The sequence below is a fragment of the Porites lutea genome, chromosome 5 (assembly GCF_958299795.1).
Source record: "Porites lutea chromosome 5, jaPorLute2.1, whole genome shotgun sequence".
NCBI lineage: Eukaryota > Metazoa > Cnidaria > Anthozoa > Scleractinia > Poritidae > Porites > Porites lutea.
In genome coordinates this window covers 16,299,438-16,316,382 of record NC_133205.1, presented here as the reverse complement: position 1 = coordinate 16,316,382, position 16,945 = coordinate 16,299,438, and the positions used below count along the sequence as shown (strand labels likewise).

Below are 16,945 nucleotides of genomic sequence, written 5' to 3'. Positions count from 1 at the left end.
GGGTGCTAGATCTCGCATCTTTTTTTTTTAGCATATAAAAATATTTATAATATGTACCACAAAGGGCTCCTCGACAGTAACTTCGGAAAGATACTAAACATTGTTCTCCTCCAAGCAATTTGGAACTGAGGGTCAACACTGAAATGGTCTGTATGGCGTGGAGTGCTCTGACTTAGTGCAGTCGGATGCGAATTGTTATTGTGGTTTAGCGTTTGTAATGATAATCTATAAATACGAGGTATACGCCCAATGTGAAAAGTGTACTAACATGATTCAACTGAGCTACAAAATCCTAATTAGGACATGCTGTAGGTTTTTTCATTATTCATCCCGGAAGGCAGAGGAGTTGATCACTGACTAAGGTGGTATGGATACGACGAAAACAAATTTTCTTTATTTGGTAATGACGTTTACTACATTAGATCAGCCACTTCTTAGAAATTCTAAATTTGTTTAAGAATTGAAGGATCTTAGAGAGCGTTGTCTTTGCACTGTACCAAAAAATATTTCAAATTAGGTTGTTAAGGATCATAAGTTTCTGTTTGTAGGTAGATTATCCTATTGTTTTTAGTGCTTGACGCCCTTATCAAGGTTGACAAGGTTATTCGGTGTGATGACAGCAAATTGTGTTATACGCGCTAAGAGTTTTTTTTTTTTTTCGGCTTACTACAAAAGCTGCACGAAGCGGACTATACCTATTACTTTTTTTTTCTATCGCTGTCGTGGTTGCTCAAGATCGCTGATAGTGCTACCATCAGAGCAATTCTTGATATGCAAGCGGCGAATTGATGGAAAACGCGCGACGAAAGACAAGTCCGCAGGTACCAATAGAGAGGCTCAGAATCAGCTGACTTTCAGCAGCAGAGAATTTCAACGTTTCTGGAACTAATTTCTGTAGTAAAAGTGGGAGCTCAGGGGCTCTCCCCTTCTTCTTGGATAAACCTTTGCCTGCCATGACTTCGCCCATGAGATCTCAAGTCACTCCGATATAAATGTGATTGGATCTCTGGGAATGTAGTGGAGGTAGGTATTCGGCCCCTGTGGTGTTTTGAGCGCAATGTCAAGAGCTAACCTAACAGTCCACTTCAGCGAAATTATCTTAGATTGTAGTCGCATATTGTTCTGTCACCACACTATCATTTCAGAAAAGTTGTTAGAAGCATTAAGCAACAATATTTTCGAAAGAACGAATCAGACACTCGATGATCGTGCCATAAGTGTTCATAAGTATAACTGCGAAAGCAACATGACGTTACTCGACTCAGAGACGTGACACATAATAACAAATATTTCGCAATGCAACATTGCATTGGAAGGCGTGACATTGACGCAACTGCGGTTCAAGTTCTCGACCCCAGACGTCAACAAAAGTAACGCGACCTTGTCGAGACTTAGTCGAGTGTATCTAAATAGATGCGTCAAAAAGTGGCGCGAAATATCGCTTCGCAAATACAGCAAGCATTACATGACATTAAACTTTGTAAGAAGGATCTTATTTAAAGACATGATATCACTTGCGCCTGCCACAACAGTTAGGGTAGTTGGCAACAAACCAAAGGTGCAAATGTATGAGGAAAATTTGTAAAACTCTGCCCAGCAGTTTTACATCCATAAGGGGAATGGACGTGGGTGAGATAATGCGCCCTGGGTTTGCCGGATCGGGGCATTATTGATAAACCCAATAAGGTAGAAACCTGATGCAAAACCTGCACAAAAAATTCCGCGTTCTGACTGCATGAATAAGTATTTTTATGAGCCGAGTGCCAGATCAAATGATTAATTATTCGATTTTTAGTAGTGACAATAACTGTGGTTGGTAAGGGGTTGCTGGAATGAAGACGTGATTTTTTATTTCTAACGGAGAGATGAACGTGTAATACAAACAGTACATCGTGCGGTAAACCACCGATACTTCGTCATCGGTAAAAGGTCAAGGATAATAGTACCGGTCTCTAATAGTACAGGCTGGAAAATTTCAAAATATTTGCTCCTTATAGAATAGAATTCAACAAAACATTCCGTAAAACCAGCTAAAATATTACTAATTTTCCATAAACGCTTACAGTTTCAATGAACCTAAATGGACTGCTTCATTAAAGCTTAGAACGTTTATTAGCCTTTTTGGGGAGAACACATGTTTTATTTGTACATACAGTGTATAATGTAATCACGTTAAGCTGAAATTGTTTTTGCATACCGTTCAGTCACAACAGGTTCCATGATATGGGTCACTTTTTTTTTAGAAGCCATTGTAACTGCACTTTTCTGACCAATACAATAATTGCTTAAGACAAAACCCAGTATCAAAGCAGTTATGCCACTGGAGCAGTACAAGCAGGAATAACAATCACCCGGAAACCACGCGAGGAAAAAAGGAACAAAGGCCATATACGTCACCAATAGCCATTTGTTACAGACATATCAACCGGAAACACTCCTCCCACTTGTTGTCAAATACCGTTTGGCTACTCTTGCAAAACGATTTAAGGAACGACTTCCTCCACGTCCAGGGTACAGAGTAGCGTGTGCGCTCAGTGCAAAGTTTGTTTATTTCTCTCAGAACGAACTGGCTTTGATAAAAATGAGTCTTTACGCTTTCGATCCTGAACTGGAGCAAAAGTTAAATGACATTGACGAATTTATCAGGTCGCAGTGCGGAGACGAGTTAGCCGAAGGGTTTGATCAAAGCGAGTGGCTTTTGCCTTCAAACGCCGGGGAAGCCCCGCCGCAGCCCAGCTCTTGCAACGTGAAAGGTACGTCTGGGAATTTTGTTCAATAAGGCGCTAACGGATAAAGGCGAGTGAACAAGGCACGGAGCGACAGGGTGTGCCAAACTTCACTTTAAACCAGAAACGTGGCTAACAAAGGCAAAATAAGCTCTTTATAGTCTTAGTAATTTAGCAGATTTCACCACTGAAACGTGGATAAAAAAAATTATTACCTCGCTTGTACATCACTGGCGCGATTTTCTCTCTATCTTTTATACTCTTCCAAACCAACGTTAACATGCTTTTAAGTCACGTAGAACGTGTCTCGGATTTGGGCATTAAAAACGACACCGAGTTAAAAATGTGCTTTCACGATTTTTTTTTGGCTAACAACTTGCATCGGATTGCATCAGCTCCAACAGCCAGGAGAACGACAATAGCAGCGAAAATAATTCCATATATTTCCAAGCCACATGATCTGAAACAGAATTAGAGTATCAACGGGCCTTTAAACAATTTGACGGTAAGGTACACCCGATGTTGTGTACACGCATTAAGCAACGTCACTTCGCGAAACAGTCATTAATTGACTTGCTGTTTCAAGTAGCGCACTCGGCAGTTTTCTCGTTTACTTCCACGTGCTCCCCTAAGGCGGGCTAAGTTCGTTAACATTTTTCCTTTTTGTAAGCAAACTGAAATTACCAAGTGACACTAAACAAATTTTCCGCGTCTAAGTTTACCGAGTTGAGAGAATGGTCTTCAACTTAACGGGTCAACATGTAGATACGTAGCTCAGTACAACATGCTGCGTGTGCTTACTTGAATCATACCTGTCCAGCAATAAAATAAAGAAACTATTGCTGTTTATTACGTATTCAACTTTTCTGAAAGACTTCGACGTATCAAGAGGCACAATTTTATCTTTGAAGCCTTAAGTGATAAGTCAATGTTATTGAAAGATCCTGTTTCCTTCCCCTCAAATAGTCAGTCTTGGACAAACTGACCACAAACAAACCAGTTCTCGTATTATCACCAAAAGTGTGAGGCATTCAAGTACTTCCCAATTACCAAAATAAACTGCAATTTTATTGCGCGTGCTAGAAATACTGCTTGAACCAGTTTCCAAGCCTTTTCCCCGATATTCTTTGTCGAGCTCACATGCAGTTATGGCAGACTCAAAATAAAAATAACTTTTATCGATGCTGATGGCAACACAAAACGTACCGTACGCGCCTACAGTTAAATCAAAATTGTTTTCTTTTTTGTGAAAAGTAATTTTTCTGTCTGAAATACAACAGTGTCAATCAAATTAGCTAAAAATTTCAAATTGGGGAGTGTGTCATTTTGTTATAATAAGCAGGTCAAGTTTTTGGCTTCAATCACCGGAAAAGGAAAAGTCTTATATCTGAAAATTTACTGAAAGAAGGGGGGAAAGCATAGTAAAAAACTAGTCTTTAGAAGCTAGGCCTGCCTGACACGTTCTGGATAAGAATTAACCCCGTGTTTTCTTGGAGTGTAAGTTTTAAGTTTCTTTACATTTATTACTGATAAATTATTAAGATAGCCTTACAAAAATTATGCCCTCTTTCAAAGCAAAATTGGTCTAAATTTGACAATTTTCAGTTTGGTAATGAACGTGTCCAAAGGAACTTCGTTAATGTGTCCATTTATTTCTATTATATGTTTTAGTTGCCAACGAGATGTTCTCTACTCTGCAAAGTATGTACTTCCCTTCTTACACCGGATAAATAAACGCGTAATACTTAAACCAAAATAGGGCTATTTTATCATTTTTCGCCGATAAGCAGCAAAAACAAAACATCAGCAGAAACCAGAGAAACCTTAGGAATACCATTCATTGTGTCAATTTGTAACAGAGAAGCCCTTTTAATGACTAAGTTGCTTTCTTGATGCTGCACTAAGTTAAAAGTATCTATCGTTCGATATCTCATCTTTGTCATAATCTATTGTCGGAGCAAAAATGTTGTCCTTTGTAAAGCAATCAGAAAAAGGGCTAGCTTAGGAGAATACGGTTAAGTAAACCTTCTGATAAAACTGATCAAACTCCACTTTGCAAAAAAGACAGGCTACGAGTGGAACAAGTGTTTAAGGTATGGATATCAGTAATTTTATAAACATCAGTATATGTACTTGACCCAATTGCAAGCATCTATTCTTCCAATGGCGCTCATAAAATTAAATATATTCAATTTTACCCCCAACAAATGAAGACAGAACACTTTTTTTTCACCAGATAGACTCAATACTTTCAAGGATAAGTCTAGTGAGGTTGTATATGACATGAATAGTTTTCGAAAATAAAAGTTATGTTCTGCAAAGACGCACACTAAGGCAGTCCTTGTAATGTGCGTGTACCAATTCATAAAGAAAGCAAACATAATTTAAATTAAAGCAATTGCATAGAATGGCTTAGTTTTTATTTAAACGCGTTTGTTTTTCTGAATATAAGCAATGCATTTTTTCAATTAAAAACTGAACAAGTTTTTGAGTCATCCTTTGAAACGTACTTTGAAGCTAAAGGCAAATTGCACGAGGTCTAATTCCAGTATGTCCTACAAGGTTGACAAGATTGATGGGAAAGAAGGGTTTTCATACAATTTGCGTCAAGATAAGAGGAAAATAAAAAGCTACCTTTATTTGAAGAGCAGTCAGGGTGAATAAACAAGGTTAAAGATCTAGAAAAACAACTCTACTTTATGTCAGGTTATGAAGGTTGCTCAACATCACAACACAACGAGCTCGCTTGTTGAATTCATCGAACGACGTCCTTACGTTAACTATTTGCAAAAAGACTAAAACAAGTAATAATCATGTCAAAGTGTTCCGGTGTTAATGCCTGAAACGACTTGACGTTTCTATAGTCTTTACCAGGCTAATTTGTTAAAGCTCGATACAGGGATAATAGTAATAATAATGATAAAAAACAAAGTCCTAAGCTGACCAGCAACAGTCAGTTCCATGACAATATGGCGAGCATATTCAATAAAATGAAAAAACACTTATCTTCACAATTTGCTTTTAGTTAGTCATATTTACTCAACATCTACAACACTCTTTGTTTGGGAAGTCTTCCGGCCTTTCATATTGCTTTAAGTAGCTTTAGTTAAACAAAAAGACGGGCATTACTCATCAAGATATGTTTTCAGTGCTACAACAAAGAAACGCACTGGAATCGGTCAACAGCACTAGTTCAATTCCATAACCAACAATTTGACTGTGGACAAAAAAAGTCAAAAGTCATTCACAGTAACAAACACTGTTGCAACTTAGTGCTTTATTGGCAATGAGAAACACAACGATACTTAAGCGTTTACGGTAAATTCGTTATACGCAAAGAACACATAATGTAATCTAAACCTCAAGAAGAAAACAACAAAGCCCCATTATGCACGTCGAAAAAAATTTCCAAGCCACATGATCTGAAACAGAATTAGAGTATCAACGGGCCTTTAAACAATTTGACGGTAAGGTACACCCGATGTTGTGTACACGCATTAAGCAACGTCACTTCGCGAAACAGTCATTAATTGAACAAAAATCGTGAAACACTAAGGTTTAGTTGCGTTAAGCCTGAAATATCTCCGTTGAAACTAGAAAGTTATCGTTTCCTTTTACCGAAACCACTGCAATAATTAGTGAGCTGAATGATTATGAAATAAAAATTCCAAGAAAGTCTAAAAGCACAGCTAATATTCAAGTTTCCTATACTTAGTTGTCTAATTATGGCGACTGTCTCGTAGACTTGGACAAGCTGAGGCAGAAGGGATATAGGTTATAAAGAAAACAGGAAGTGATTTTTCCTCGTTGTTTCAACCTACACAGTTCACAAATAATCAGCTGACGCACAATAACTAAACAAAAGGTTAACACCTATACATTAACAAAAGCAGAGTAAGGGACAAATATCCCTTACAAAACGTCACTGGAAGAGACATTTAACACCTTATCTTATTCAGTTCTTGGATACAGAGTTAAGTCAATGCAATTTCTGTGAAAAACGTTCAACACATCTCAAGAATGGAACACAAAGAAAGGAAAAGAGTATCAAATTACCTAATAGCAAAGAAGCTTTTTTTAGTCATTGCATGGCAGTAAACCTGCTTGGTCTAACAAACAATACAATATCAGGTTTTAATCAGCTATAGTAAACATTAAACATTTTTAAAATGACCAACTGCGCAACAAGTCTTATCGCTTAGAAAAGTGGACATATGACTTATCTCCAGGTGTTGGAAAACGTCTTGCTCCCTCCCCTGCCCAATCCCCACCCCCTATGCCTTAGTCCTTTTGTGTAGGATAAGAAGGGGGTATGATTACAAATTTCCTTTCTTTCAAAAGCATCCAGGATATAACTCTCAAGGCTGGCAGCATTTTACTATTTTAAGGTGGAATTTTGCTGACATGAAAAAAGGCTTTCCTAACAATTCTAGGCGACTCGAACGTTGAAGACATTTTTTTATATTCTTTCTTCACAATGGACACGAGCCCAGAGTTTTCTAATAGACATTGATAATTCGTGTCAGGTGTAAGTCTCCAGAAAGTCCAGCCAGGTTTGCACGGTATAGTAAACAGGAAACCTCTTGCCCATTGGTGATGAAATGTTAAGGAAAATGGTTATGAGCTATTTACTTCTATGGAGTAAAATACATGTTGCTCCGAGCAGAAATGATTTGTATTCACCCACGCATAGCGGAAAGGAACGATAATTGAGTTTAATGAAATTGCGGGTGACTGAATTCAAGTTGTTCATCACTGATGACAAAATTTGTTTTGTGTTTCAACAATTCTCAATAAAATGCCAGTTAAATTAGGCTAGAACTTGCATGTGATTACCAACTGATATAAAAGCTGCCTCTCTGTTTTCTTATCACTTCTTGCTGAATCGCACCTGGGCCTGTTTGTCCGCGCTTGTAAGCTGTCGATAAGTTGTTCGTACTTCCGGTTCAGCAGGGTGAGGTCACGCTGCTGTATGCATGCCCGTTACGCTTTTCCCGTTCAGCTTTCCGACAAAGTCCAACTGACGCCAAATATAGGTGCCAGTTTTCTCCTTCAAGCCCCATGTAATTTTACTTTCTAACATTAAGCTTAAATGCTTGTGAAGCTTTATTAAAACATTAAAAAAGCATTGAACTTGTCTTTGTATGTTCGCCAGGCAAGTGCGACTGAACAGTATGTTTATGCGGGGTTTTGCGCCAGCGGTCTCAAATTCGTGAATAAGCAAAAATACTCTTCGTAATGGTTGAACAAGTTTAATAAGCTGCAGTAAGTCGTTGATTCGATGAGCGGGCACGCCTCTCTATGAAACAAAAGTTCGGGTCAAGGTTAATTCAAGCTTATTTTCCGTATCAGAAACGATCGAGTTACCAGAAATAAAACCTGTGATTAGTATGGAACTCACGTATACGTTTTTCAAGCGTTCAAAAGGTTAATTCTCTACTGCTACAACTTCAAAAAAAGAAGACTCGATCCTTTTGAAAACAAATCGCTCTAAAAACGACATACTAAGTTTTACGTATCTAATAATTGTGAAAAAGTGTATGTCTTTTGTTACTTTTCTGAAAATGGCATTTTGAACGAAACTTACTACATATCCTCTCCCTAATCCCCCCATTTTTAAAATGTTACGTAACGCAAAAAAAACGTGTGTGGTATCAGAGAACTAACTAAGAGAACTGGAAGTAAAATAAGCAAGATTAAACGGCGGGGCCGAGAATTTGTTCAATTCTCTCTCGTGTTATTTCTTTTGGTCTCGTGAACACTGTAAGTCAGAGCGAGGAGGTATTGGTCTGTTTACAATAAAGATAAAGTTTTGGTTGGTTGACGACAAAACCGTTATGGTCATTTAGTATAAAGAAGAAAGCATACAAAAAATATTTATTGATTAGAAGAACTACGGGCTTCGGCAACGGTGGTCTAGTGATTTTACAAGATTTTTTATCGTTTCGTGATCATCAAGATTCAAAAGGGATTAGCACCAATTGAGATAGAGAAGAAAGAGCTCTTGTGTAGTAACTCATGTGTCCTTCCGAATGCATCAACAAATGTTGTTCATCTTCGACGCATTTTTGTTTTTGCACGCTAAGCTCGTTCTTTCGTCTAAAGACATAGCCGCGCCTTTATTTTTGTCACCGGGATTTTCCAGTTTGTATCTGAAGTATATGAGCCCTTACCGAATCGGCGTTTTCTAAGACGTAGTCTATGAAATGAGTTTCTCCGAGAAAACTTTTCGAATGGGTACGCTTTTGCATTAATTCTTTATTAGAACCTTAATTAGTACCTTACTGAGTGACTGAGTGAGCAAGTTGGTATAGCTAACTTATCTCCTTATTTGTTTACTTTGAAAGCAGTTGCCCCAAGTAACACGGTTTCTTGTGGCGCCAGAATGGATGAGCTCTCTACACACCATTGCTCAACATCACAAGGACCTGAGGTACGGGTTCAAATACTGAACCTCATGGACATCTATGACAAAAAAACTACAAAGACATCGGGAAAGTACGAATATCGCCTGGGATCGTCGGAGGTGACTATTGTAGCCCATTCATCCGAAGAAATTAAAAGAGTTCGAGTATATGTGCAGAGATGCCCTGAAGCAGCAGTAAGGACACACGACACAACAGGTACTTTTAGCAATCAAGACCGGTTTCCTATCACCCTACCAATGCTTACATCGAGTCAATCAGATAAGAATTGATATTCATAGAATGGAGAGTCTTTTCATGTGTTTGAAGCACCTGTCAAGGAACCAATTCAGTTCAAGAAATCTAAAAATGTCCCCTAATTTTACTCAAACATTTTACTGTAAGGACTTATTTTCAAGAACGTTCGGAAAAAAAAAAGATTAATCAATAATATTTGCTCGGTTACCTGAAAAAAGAAAAAGAACTTTGCTGAATGCATATATTGATAACGAGTTAATTGTTCCTTAACATGTTGTTAAAGTGGAACCTCAATATATCGAACACCTTTCAGTTTATCAAAAACTGCACAATGTTACGAACAAAGGATTAACACAGCAGCTCAGTGACCTCAAATACCTGTTTGGACTTCTTTGAATTCTCTTCTGTGCAGCTTTTAGTAGCTTTAAATACCTGTAAAAAGGAGCACTGATGGAGAGAGTAGGGTAACAAAAATGAGCGCTCTTTCGGCCTCAAGTTTTTTAGCCAGATAAATATTTCGAGCTACCGACGTTAGTTTTGTGAAACGTATACTAGGATAAACCCACACACTTCCTTTAATCGCGATTCATTGCATATCAGTGGCCACAAGGCACGTCATATTAAAGATTCAAACTGGTGAGTTTGTATCGAATGTATCTGAGTTTGGATAGATTAGAGTTTTAACTATGTATTTTTGCCTTTGCCAAAGGTCCTGTTGAACTAGAAGTAGACGTACAACACCATAGTCAGTCGCAGACGGTTGTCTCGGTGGATTTAGGATCAGTCCACAGAACCGAGGAAGGATTTGCAGTGTACCGACTAGACAAGTCTGACATCGTGGAGAGGAACAAATGGGAGCTGGTTATTATGATCGGTTTTCATACTGGAATCATCGCTGCCTTCAAATCAAAACCTTTTCGGATCACTACAAGAGCAAGTCAGAGGGCGAGAAACTTAGAAGAGCAGGAAGATAATACCATGGGTAATTAGAACACTGAGAATTTGTTTAAGTTAGACTTGTCATTGTCACATGCAACGCCCCTTTTATTGTCAGACTTAGACAATGAATAAGTGGTCTTCTACGGACACTGCATTTTTACATTGAAAGGCAAATTCCACGATGGCCAATTGATAAGTTTTCTGTCAAAAATGTATGAGAAACTCTCAAATTTATCTTAGTATTTGTTAAAACATACTGAAAAGTGTGAGAATTTTTACATCGGTACATGCATAAGTCTAGCATCTTCCACAGTCATAATGCGTTGAAACAATTTCAGTGTTTCAAGAAAAGAAAAGGGAGCTTAAGCAACAACGACGGCCAACGGCTACGAAAACGTCACACTGACTTTAAAAAAGTGAATTGGCGCTGCCTCCAACTTTATCGCGCTTATTCCATCTCGTTTAATTCGTCAAATGTTGGCAAATTTTTTTGGAGTTGAATTCTTAAAGACTGTATCAAAGTTAAGGGAAAGAAAGAGAAAGTTGTTGTCTTGTGTTCCCGTCCTCGACGAAACGTGAAATTAGCCACTTTCACGTCGTAGTCGTGCAACTACGGCTAAGAACTGAATGCACAAAAAAGCGTGATGCACGTGCTAAGTTAATTGTTGTTTTGCTTATATAAGGCTATTGCTCTTTTGCCGTTCCCGTTGCCGTCGCCCTCGTCGTTGCTTAAGCTCCCTATCTGCGAACAAAAGCTACCACTGCACTCATCAAAGACATTATGCGAAGTCTAAAAACCACCAAAACAGAAAAAAAGAGCTATTATTTCTTTAGCCCTAATTACTGATCACTGCCCGAAAAAGTTACCACATCTATTAAACGCATTATAGTTTTAAAAAGGTTTAAACACTTATTTGTACTTTGCATTATTTCGTAGAAGCTCTTGAAGATGTGCTTCCCAGAGCATCTGCTCAAAGTTGCGATAGCAGGACCTTCTCAACACAAAGTTGCACATACTCCACTATTGCTTCAGGTAGAAAAATATGTCAAGGTTAGAAGTCAATAGTGAAGAGCCACTCATTCCAACTACAGTAGTTTATAATTCAAAAACGAAGAATAACTAGTACGCTTTCATATGAAATAACAACCGTTTGATAAAAAAGAGAAAGAGGCTGAAAACTGACCATCACGGTTATCATGGTGCACTTTCACTTTTTGGTTAAAACTTGGCCGAATTAACAATAAATAGTTTCAGTAACATGTACGTTATGAACTCTACAGGGAAGATAACAAGTTATTCCCTAAAAGAGAAACAAAGCATGAACACTTTTTGGCGCTTTTCGAGTTAGAACTAAACCTGAAACGCTGGCCCACTTATTTCAAGGGCTAATATATGTCTATCATGGTTATCGAAAGCCACAAAATAAAACATGAACCATTAATTCAGGTTAAGGTTTGCTTTTATTGCAATGGGTTTCCAGTCTTAAAGAAACACCGAAAAAGTCACACATTCTTTATAAATTAACTATCCAAGGGCAAAAAATAAAACTGGGATTAGCTCGTAGATTTCACCTCGCATGGCTGGGTATTGAATGACCAAGATGGGTCTCGAAGTTTATTTAATCAGTTCAAATTTCCTTTATAGACACAAGCGACGTTGTTAAAAGAGTGGCGTCTAAGCTTCGTCAGGAGTTTTCAAAGTTTAATCTTAAGGACGATACTCCCTGCCCAGCACGGAAAGCTTTTAGAACAGATCCCCTTGTGCTAGGCAAAGTTGTGCTTAGACCAGATACGACTTTGGACAAGACAAAGGTATGTCAATTTCTTGAATTGTGTGGTAGCTTTACTGCTGGTGTCGATGGTGAATATTGTAAAAACAATAACTTACATTTGAAAACGCGCCAAATCTTTTACTGCATCAAACCCCATGCTGTAGTAACCAATTGCCCCCTGGAGCTACTTTAAATTTCCGTTTCAGACCACCATCTGGCCGGGAAAATGCATTAAGGCTGTCAACAATTCTGCTTCCTACTATACAATATGTAATTAGCTTTCATTTAAGGCTTAAATATTTCCGGCCTGGTAATGGGGCCTGCGTGCAAAACTTCAGTTATCCCAAGCGAGATGTTTCTCCTTTTCCTTCCTTTTTCTTCCCTACTCTTTTGCAAAAGTTCTAATACAAGTTCGAATTCTTAAACTCGTTGTAAAAATCTTCGCCCATCCCAAGGATGGGGAGATAAACATGATTTATTTTTCTTGAATCTGTGGACGATGCTTTGGACCCAATTTCGTTTTGGCGTCTTTCTATCCCTTAAATAGAAGCTTTGTTTGCAGGCTCTTTGGACTAACTCTAATTGAAATGTTGATAGTATGTTTAATAATAAACAAGGGCTCATGCATAGAACAATGATTTTGTGGTATAACCTTTCATCGACACTATTTTTGATACTGCCTGCTCACAGAGCATGATGACGTTCGTACATTATTGAGATAGGTAAAAGTACTGGGTTATTGCCCAAGAAATCACGGAGCGAAGAAAACAAAAAAAATACTACAAGGCTACATGTGATAGAACCTTTTAATGCACCTCTCCCTGACTAGACATCCTGGTGAAAACTCTTCCTCGTGTTTGAAATGCTGCTTCTTAACGATGTATTATGATTGCACTGCTTTTGCATTCTCATTTTAGGTAGCCATGCACTACAATCGTGACATGCGTGCTCGCTACGTGGTTGAACAGCCAGATCTTCCTAACCTACTGAAACTTATGAACCTGAAAGCAAATTGCGCTAGCAGTGGTCGGAGAAGAGCAAACGGCTTTAAAACGGCTGAAGAAGATTTCTGGTGGGCGTGTGGGTTGTGTTTCTTCGAGCGACGTAAAAAATCAACAGTTAAGGCCCACGTGGCACAAAGAGTTTGTCAGAAAACCTCTTTGAGGAAAGAACTGAAACAACGAAGAAAGGCAATGGGACATCTGAAACGATACTCTAGTTGTGACTTTAGTAGCGAGAGGCTTGAAGGACTGGAGAATTGGACATGGGAAGGCCCTCAGTCTGTTTAACACTAGACTATCTGAAAGTATCATGGATATCCAACTCATGATATGGCAGCACGACAATGTTGCAGTGGGGTTCTGTTTTGTAAAACAAAACAGAACAAGAATCGATGCTTACTATTTATTATCGCTAGTCAACCAAAAGCAGGCAGAGGACAAATGTGAAATGTAGGAGCGATTGGACAAAGACTTTGCTTCATCAGCTGCTTGCACTCCATGAAAGTAACATACCAGCTAATACAAAGCCTAAACAAAGTACGACGCATGCAATCAAGGTACCAACTACTTTTAAGAAGGTCACTTTGACTTTACAGTGATGTTAAAAAAACCCTTTCGAGGTTTCAACAAAAAGGAGCTAGTTGCCTGCACACTCTGAAAAACTGCACATTCATATTCATAGTTTTCGTTCGATCGCCAACAGTAAAAGTGATTTTCTTCGACACATAACCCACGCAACTGGTAGTCGTTGAACTCTCTATGACCACTATTCCATTCTTTCATTCAATCCTACTTTGTATAAGATCATTCATCCTATAATTTACTTTCCTTAAGGACTTAAGGTTTTTGTCAGGGTCATACTTAAGTCTACTTTACACATCAATAGACAAATACTCAAGGAACAAACTGCCATTTCAATTAGTATTTTCAATACGCCATCAACAATAAGGCGGTTACACGACTAACCCCAACGTGAATGAATTGTCCCATACAAAAGTAACGGCCTCGGTTACATTTCATAAAAATGTGAGAGACAGAATATTATTTGTACACTGCGGTAGTTTTAAAATCGTTTTCTGTATATAGCATATCTGTATAATAGTTATGCTATTAAAATATGATAAGTGGGTTTAGAATATACACACAGTGATCTTGGAGTTTTAAGCAATCTGATTGCTCCTCCATCGTGGGATAATTGTGCAATTTCTACTCCTTACCGAGTGGATAATGCGTAATCCTGAAAGCAAAGACAAAATGGCTGGCTTTGACTTGAAAGAACTTTTGAAAAATGCAAGAAGCGAAAGTAGTCATTCAAATAGACTTTTAATCGTTTTCTTTCTGAAACTGTTGAGATCACTTCGTGTGTACTATATACTTATCAATTAATCTTTGCAATCTGGGTGGAAAGGGGCTTTTGGAGTATTTTCCTGGATTTCAAAGAATAACTGATAAACGTTCTCCCTAAATCAAGAACAGAAAAACCATAACCATCAAATAGATTAAGACATTTCCAGACGGCTACATAATAACGATATAAATTATTGATTGATCTTTATCTCAGTGACATGAGAATTTTCAAGACTAAGAGTAGATGGATGGTAGTTACATTATCTATGTTATGGAAAGAAAAAAACTTATTAAAAGATCCGTTAAGGGTTATTAAATGATAATCAGAAAGTTAAAACTTGTTTCGAGACCATCTTGAACTTTTGAACTACATGTAGATTCATCCTGGATATGAAAACAATGCCCGTGGGGGAAAAGGCCCTGAAAGAAACGTGCATTTTCTAAGGTACTGCTAATTCCACTTCGAAGCGGAATAAGCCAAACTTTGAGCTTTTAGACCAGGGTTCTCGACAGGTTTTTAAGGTAGCGGACAAATTTCTGAAAGAGCCGGACGCGAAAGGCGCGAGCTTCCTCAGGGGTGTGGGGGCATGCACCCCCGGGGAATTTTTTAAAAGAGAATACTCAGAAACGCTGTCTCCAGGGTCTCTGGAACCAGAGAATCAGTTTCCCAGGCGAGGGTGGAGTTCACTCAAATTCTTAGAAATGATGAGTTGAACAATTATTATAAAGCAAATCAGCATTTAAATTTAACATTTATCGTACCCCAACATTTTTCTAACAATTAAAAAATTCAGAGATCGAGTGCAATTCTGTAAAGGGCAGCCACCTTGGGTTTCTAATGTACCGAGGGGGCGACTGCATCAAGGTTTCTAGTGGGCTTACATTTCAAACCAAGATGGCCGCCCGTTTCCATCCGTTACAGTAAAGCCCTCGATCTCAAAGATCCTATGGAAAAATAGGGGACTGTAAACGTGAAAGTAAACTGTAAACCATGCAAGTAGCCTGCGAACAGCAGACGTTTCTCCTCGCTCATCGCCGCTGAGGGACGTTTAGCGAGGCATGACGCACGGTTTCCTTTAGTAAACGCATAAGCACCGTCTTCTGATGCATTAAGAGAAGCGAGAAGTGGGTCAAACCTGCTGTGCGGAAAATATAACGCAGCGAACAAAGCAAGAAGTCTTTATCAAACAAGCGCACAACTATCAACAACAACTTCACGTCTAGGCGGTTTAACACTATCATTATTTCGAAAACAGTAAAGTAGAAAAGTGGAAAAATAGTAACGCATTACATGGTAAATTTCAGACCAGTTCAAGTATTTCCATGGGTATCCAAGGCTTTTGAACATGTTCTGCATCAACGACCGCGGACGGATTACAGACTTATTATTTTGAAAACATTTTTCATAATTTCTTGATCGGTTGCAGAGAACTAACATCACGTTTGTCGGTTAGCACTTCCTGTGCTCATTGAATAGCGGGAGAACGATCTTGACATACACAATATGATTGGAAGGAGAGCAGGTGATGTCAGGCTTTTGACTGCCTCTGATATGATTAAACTCAATTTTTTTAGTTTACGTTGGGCCACGTACTTTCTTTAAACGTTAGTCCCCCTTCTCTGGGTGGAATGAGGTGTCAAGAGGAATCTGAGATGGTTTTTTTTCTTCGGCCATGAATTATTGAATACGCAATTAAACAGTGTTTAGTCATAAAATGCACAAATTGGAAAGATAAAATTATCCACGGTTCCAATTAGAATGTACGTGCTTTTGAAAACTATCTAAATACTGATCACCTTAAGAATGCAACTGCAAGGTTATAGGTCCCGCCCACACGCATCTGGATATTTTTAAAAAAGGAGATCTCTTTTCTCCGTTTTATCCTTCTGTCCATATGTAAAGGGTCATATTCAACTTCATCCGTTAATTGCTTATTATCTTAACTTTACCTTTCGCCTGTCTTGGGGGTAGGAGTGAAGCGGTACACTCGTTCTGAAAAAGATAAAGCTTTAGTTTATTGTAAAGAAAGTGTACTCAGCTTTCCAGCTAGTTTACGGACACTCCACTCAAATAAGTAGAAACCAATAACCCAGAGGTAGCCAGTTGGTTATTTAATTTACAAGCGTGGGGGAGGATTTGAATTTGAGACTACCGAAAGACAAATCCAGCAAGTGACAGGAGCGGGACACGAACCCGGGACCCAAAGACGCGCTGACCCGGACCCGCCGGACACGCTACCTCCCCGTTATGCAATACTTCCAATCGTGATTTGTATTTGCTCCTAAGACCAATTCTGCAGATGCACTTAACGTTTCTGTTGACGTCTGAAAGCCATTCGTTGTCAGGGCAGGAAACGCTGGTCGAGTCCACAAGCGGTCTTCACCAATCGACTTTTTCATTCTTTCCATGAAAAACTACATAGCCCTTTCAGCTAACTCGATTGATATTAGGTAGGGTACAGTTGGGCAAATTTATGGTGGATCCCATTCGCAATTCA

General features: G+C 38.7%; 1 protein-coding gene across 5 annotated transcripts; it reads left to right on the top strand.

The window, feature by feature from the left end:
- The first annotated feature begins 727 nt into the window (after positions 1 to 727).
- On the top strand, positions 728 to 13,495 carry LOC140936842 (uncharacterized). Of its 5 annotated transcripts, none has more exons than XM_073386345.1 (7): positions 728 to 1,023; positions 2,205 to 2,753; positions 9,077 to 9,349; positions 10,098 to 10,370; positions 11,265 to 11,360; positions 11,973 to 12,139; positions 13,017 to 13,495. In XM_073386345.1, exons 2-7 carry the CDS (start codon positions 2,582 to 2,584, stop codon positions 13,386 to 13,388), a joined length of 1,353 nt encoding a protein of 450 aa, XP_073242446.1. In that variant the 5' UTR covers positions 728 to 1,023; positions 2,205 to 2,581; the 3' UTR covers positions 13,389 to 13,495. The 5 variants fall into 5 exon arrangements, with proteins under 5 accessions (XP_073242446.1, XP_073242447.1, XP_073242444.1 ...); XM_073386346.1 differs by having other exon boundaries at positions 9,074 to 9,349; positions 11,268 to 11,360; XM_073386343.1 differs by having other exon boundaries at positions 9,074 to 9,349.
- Positions 13,496 to 16,945: the final 3,450 nt, after the last annotated feature.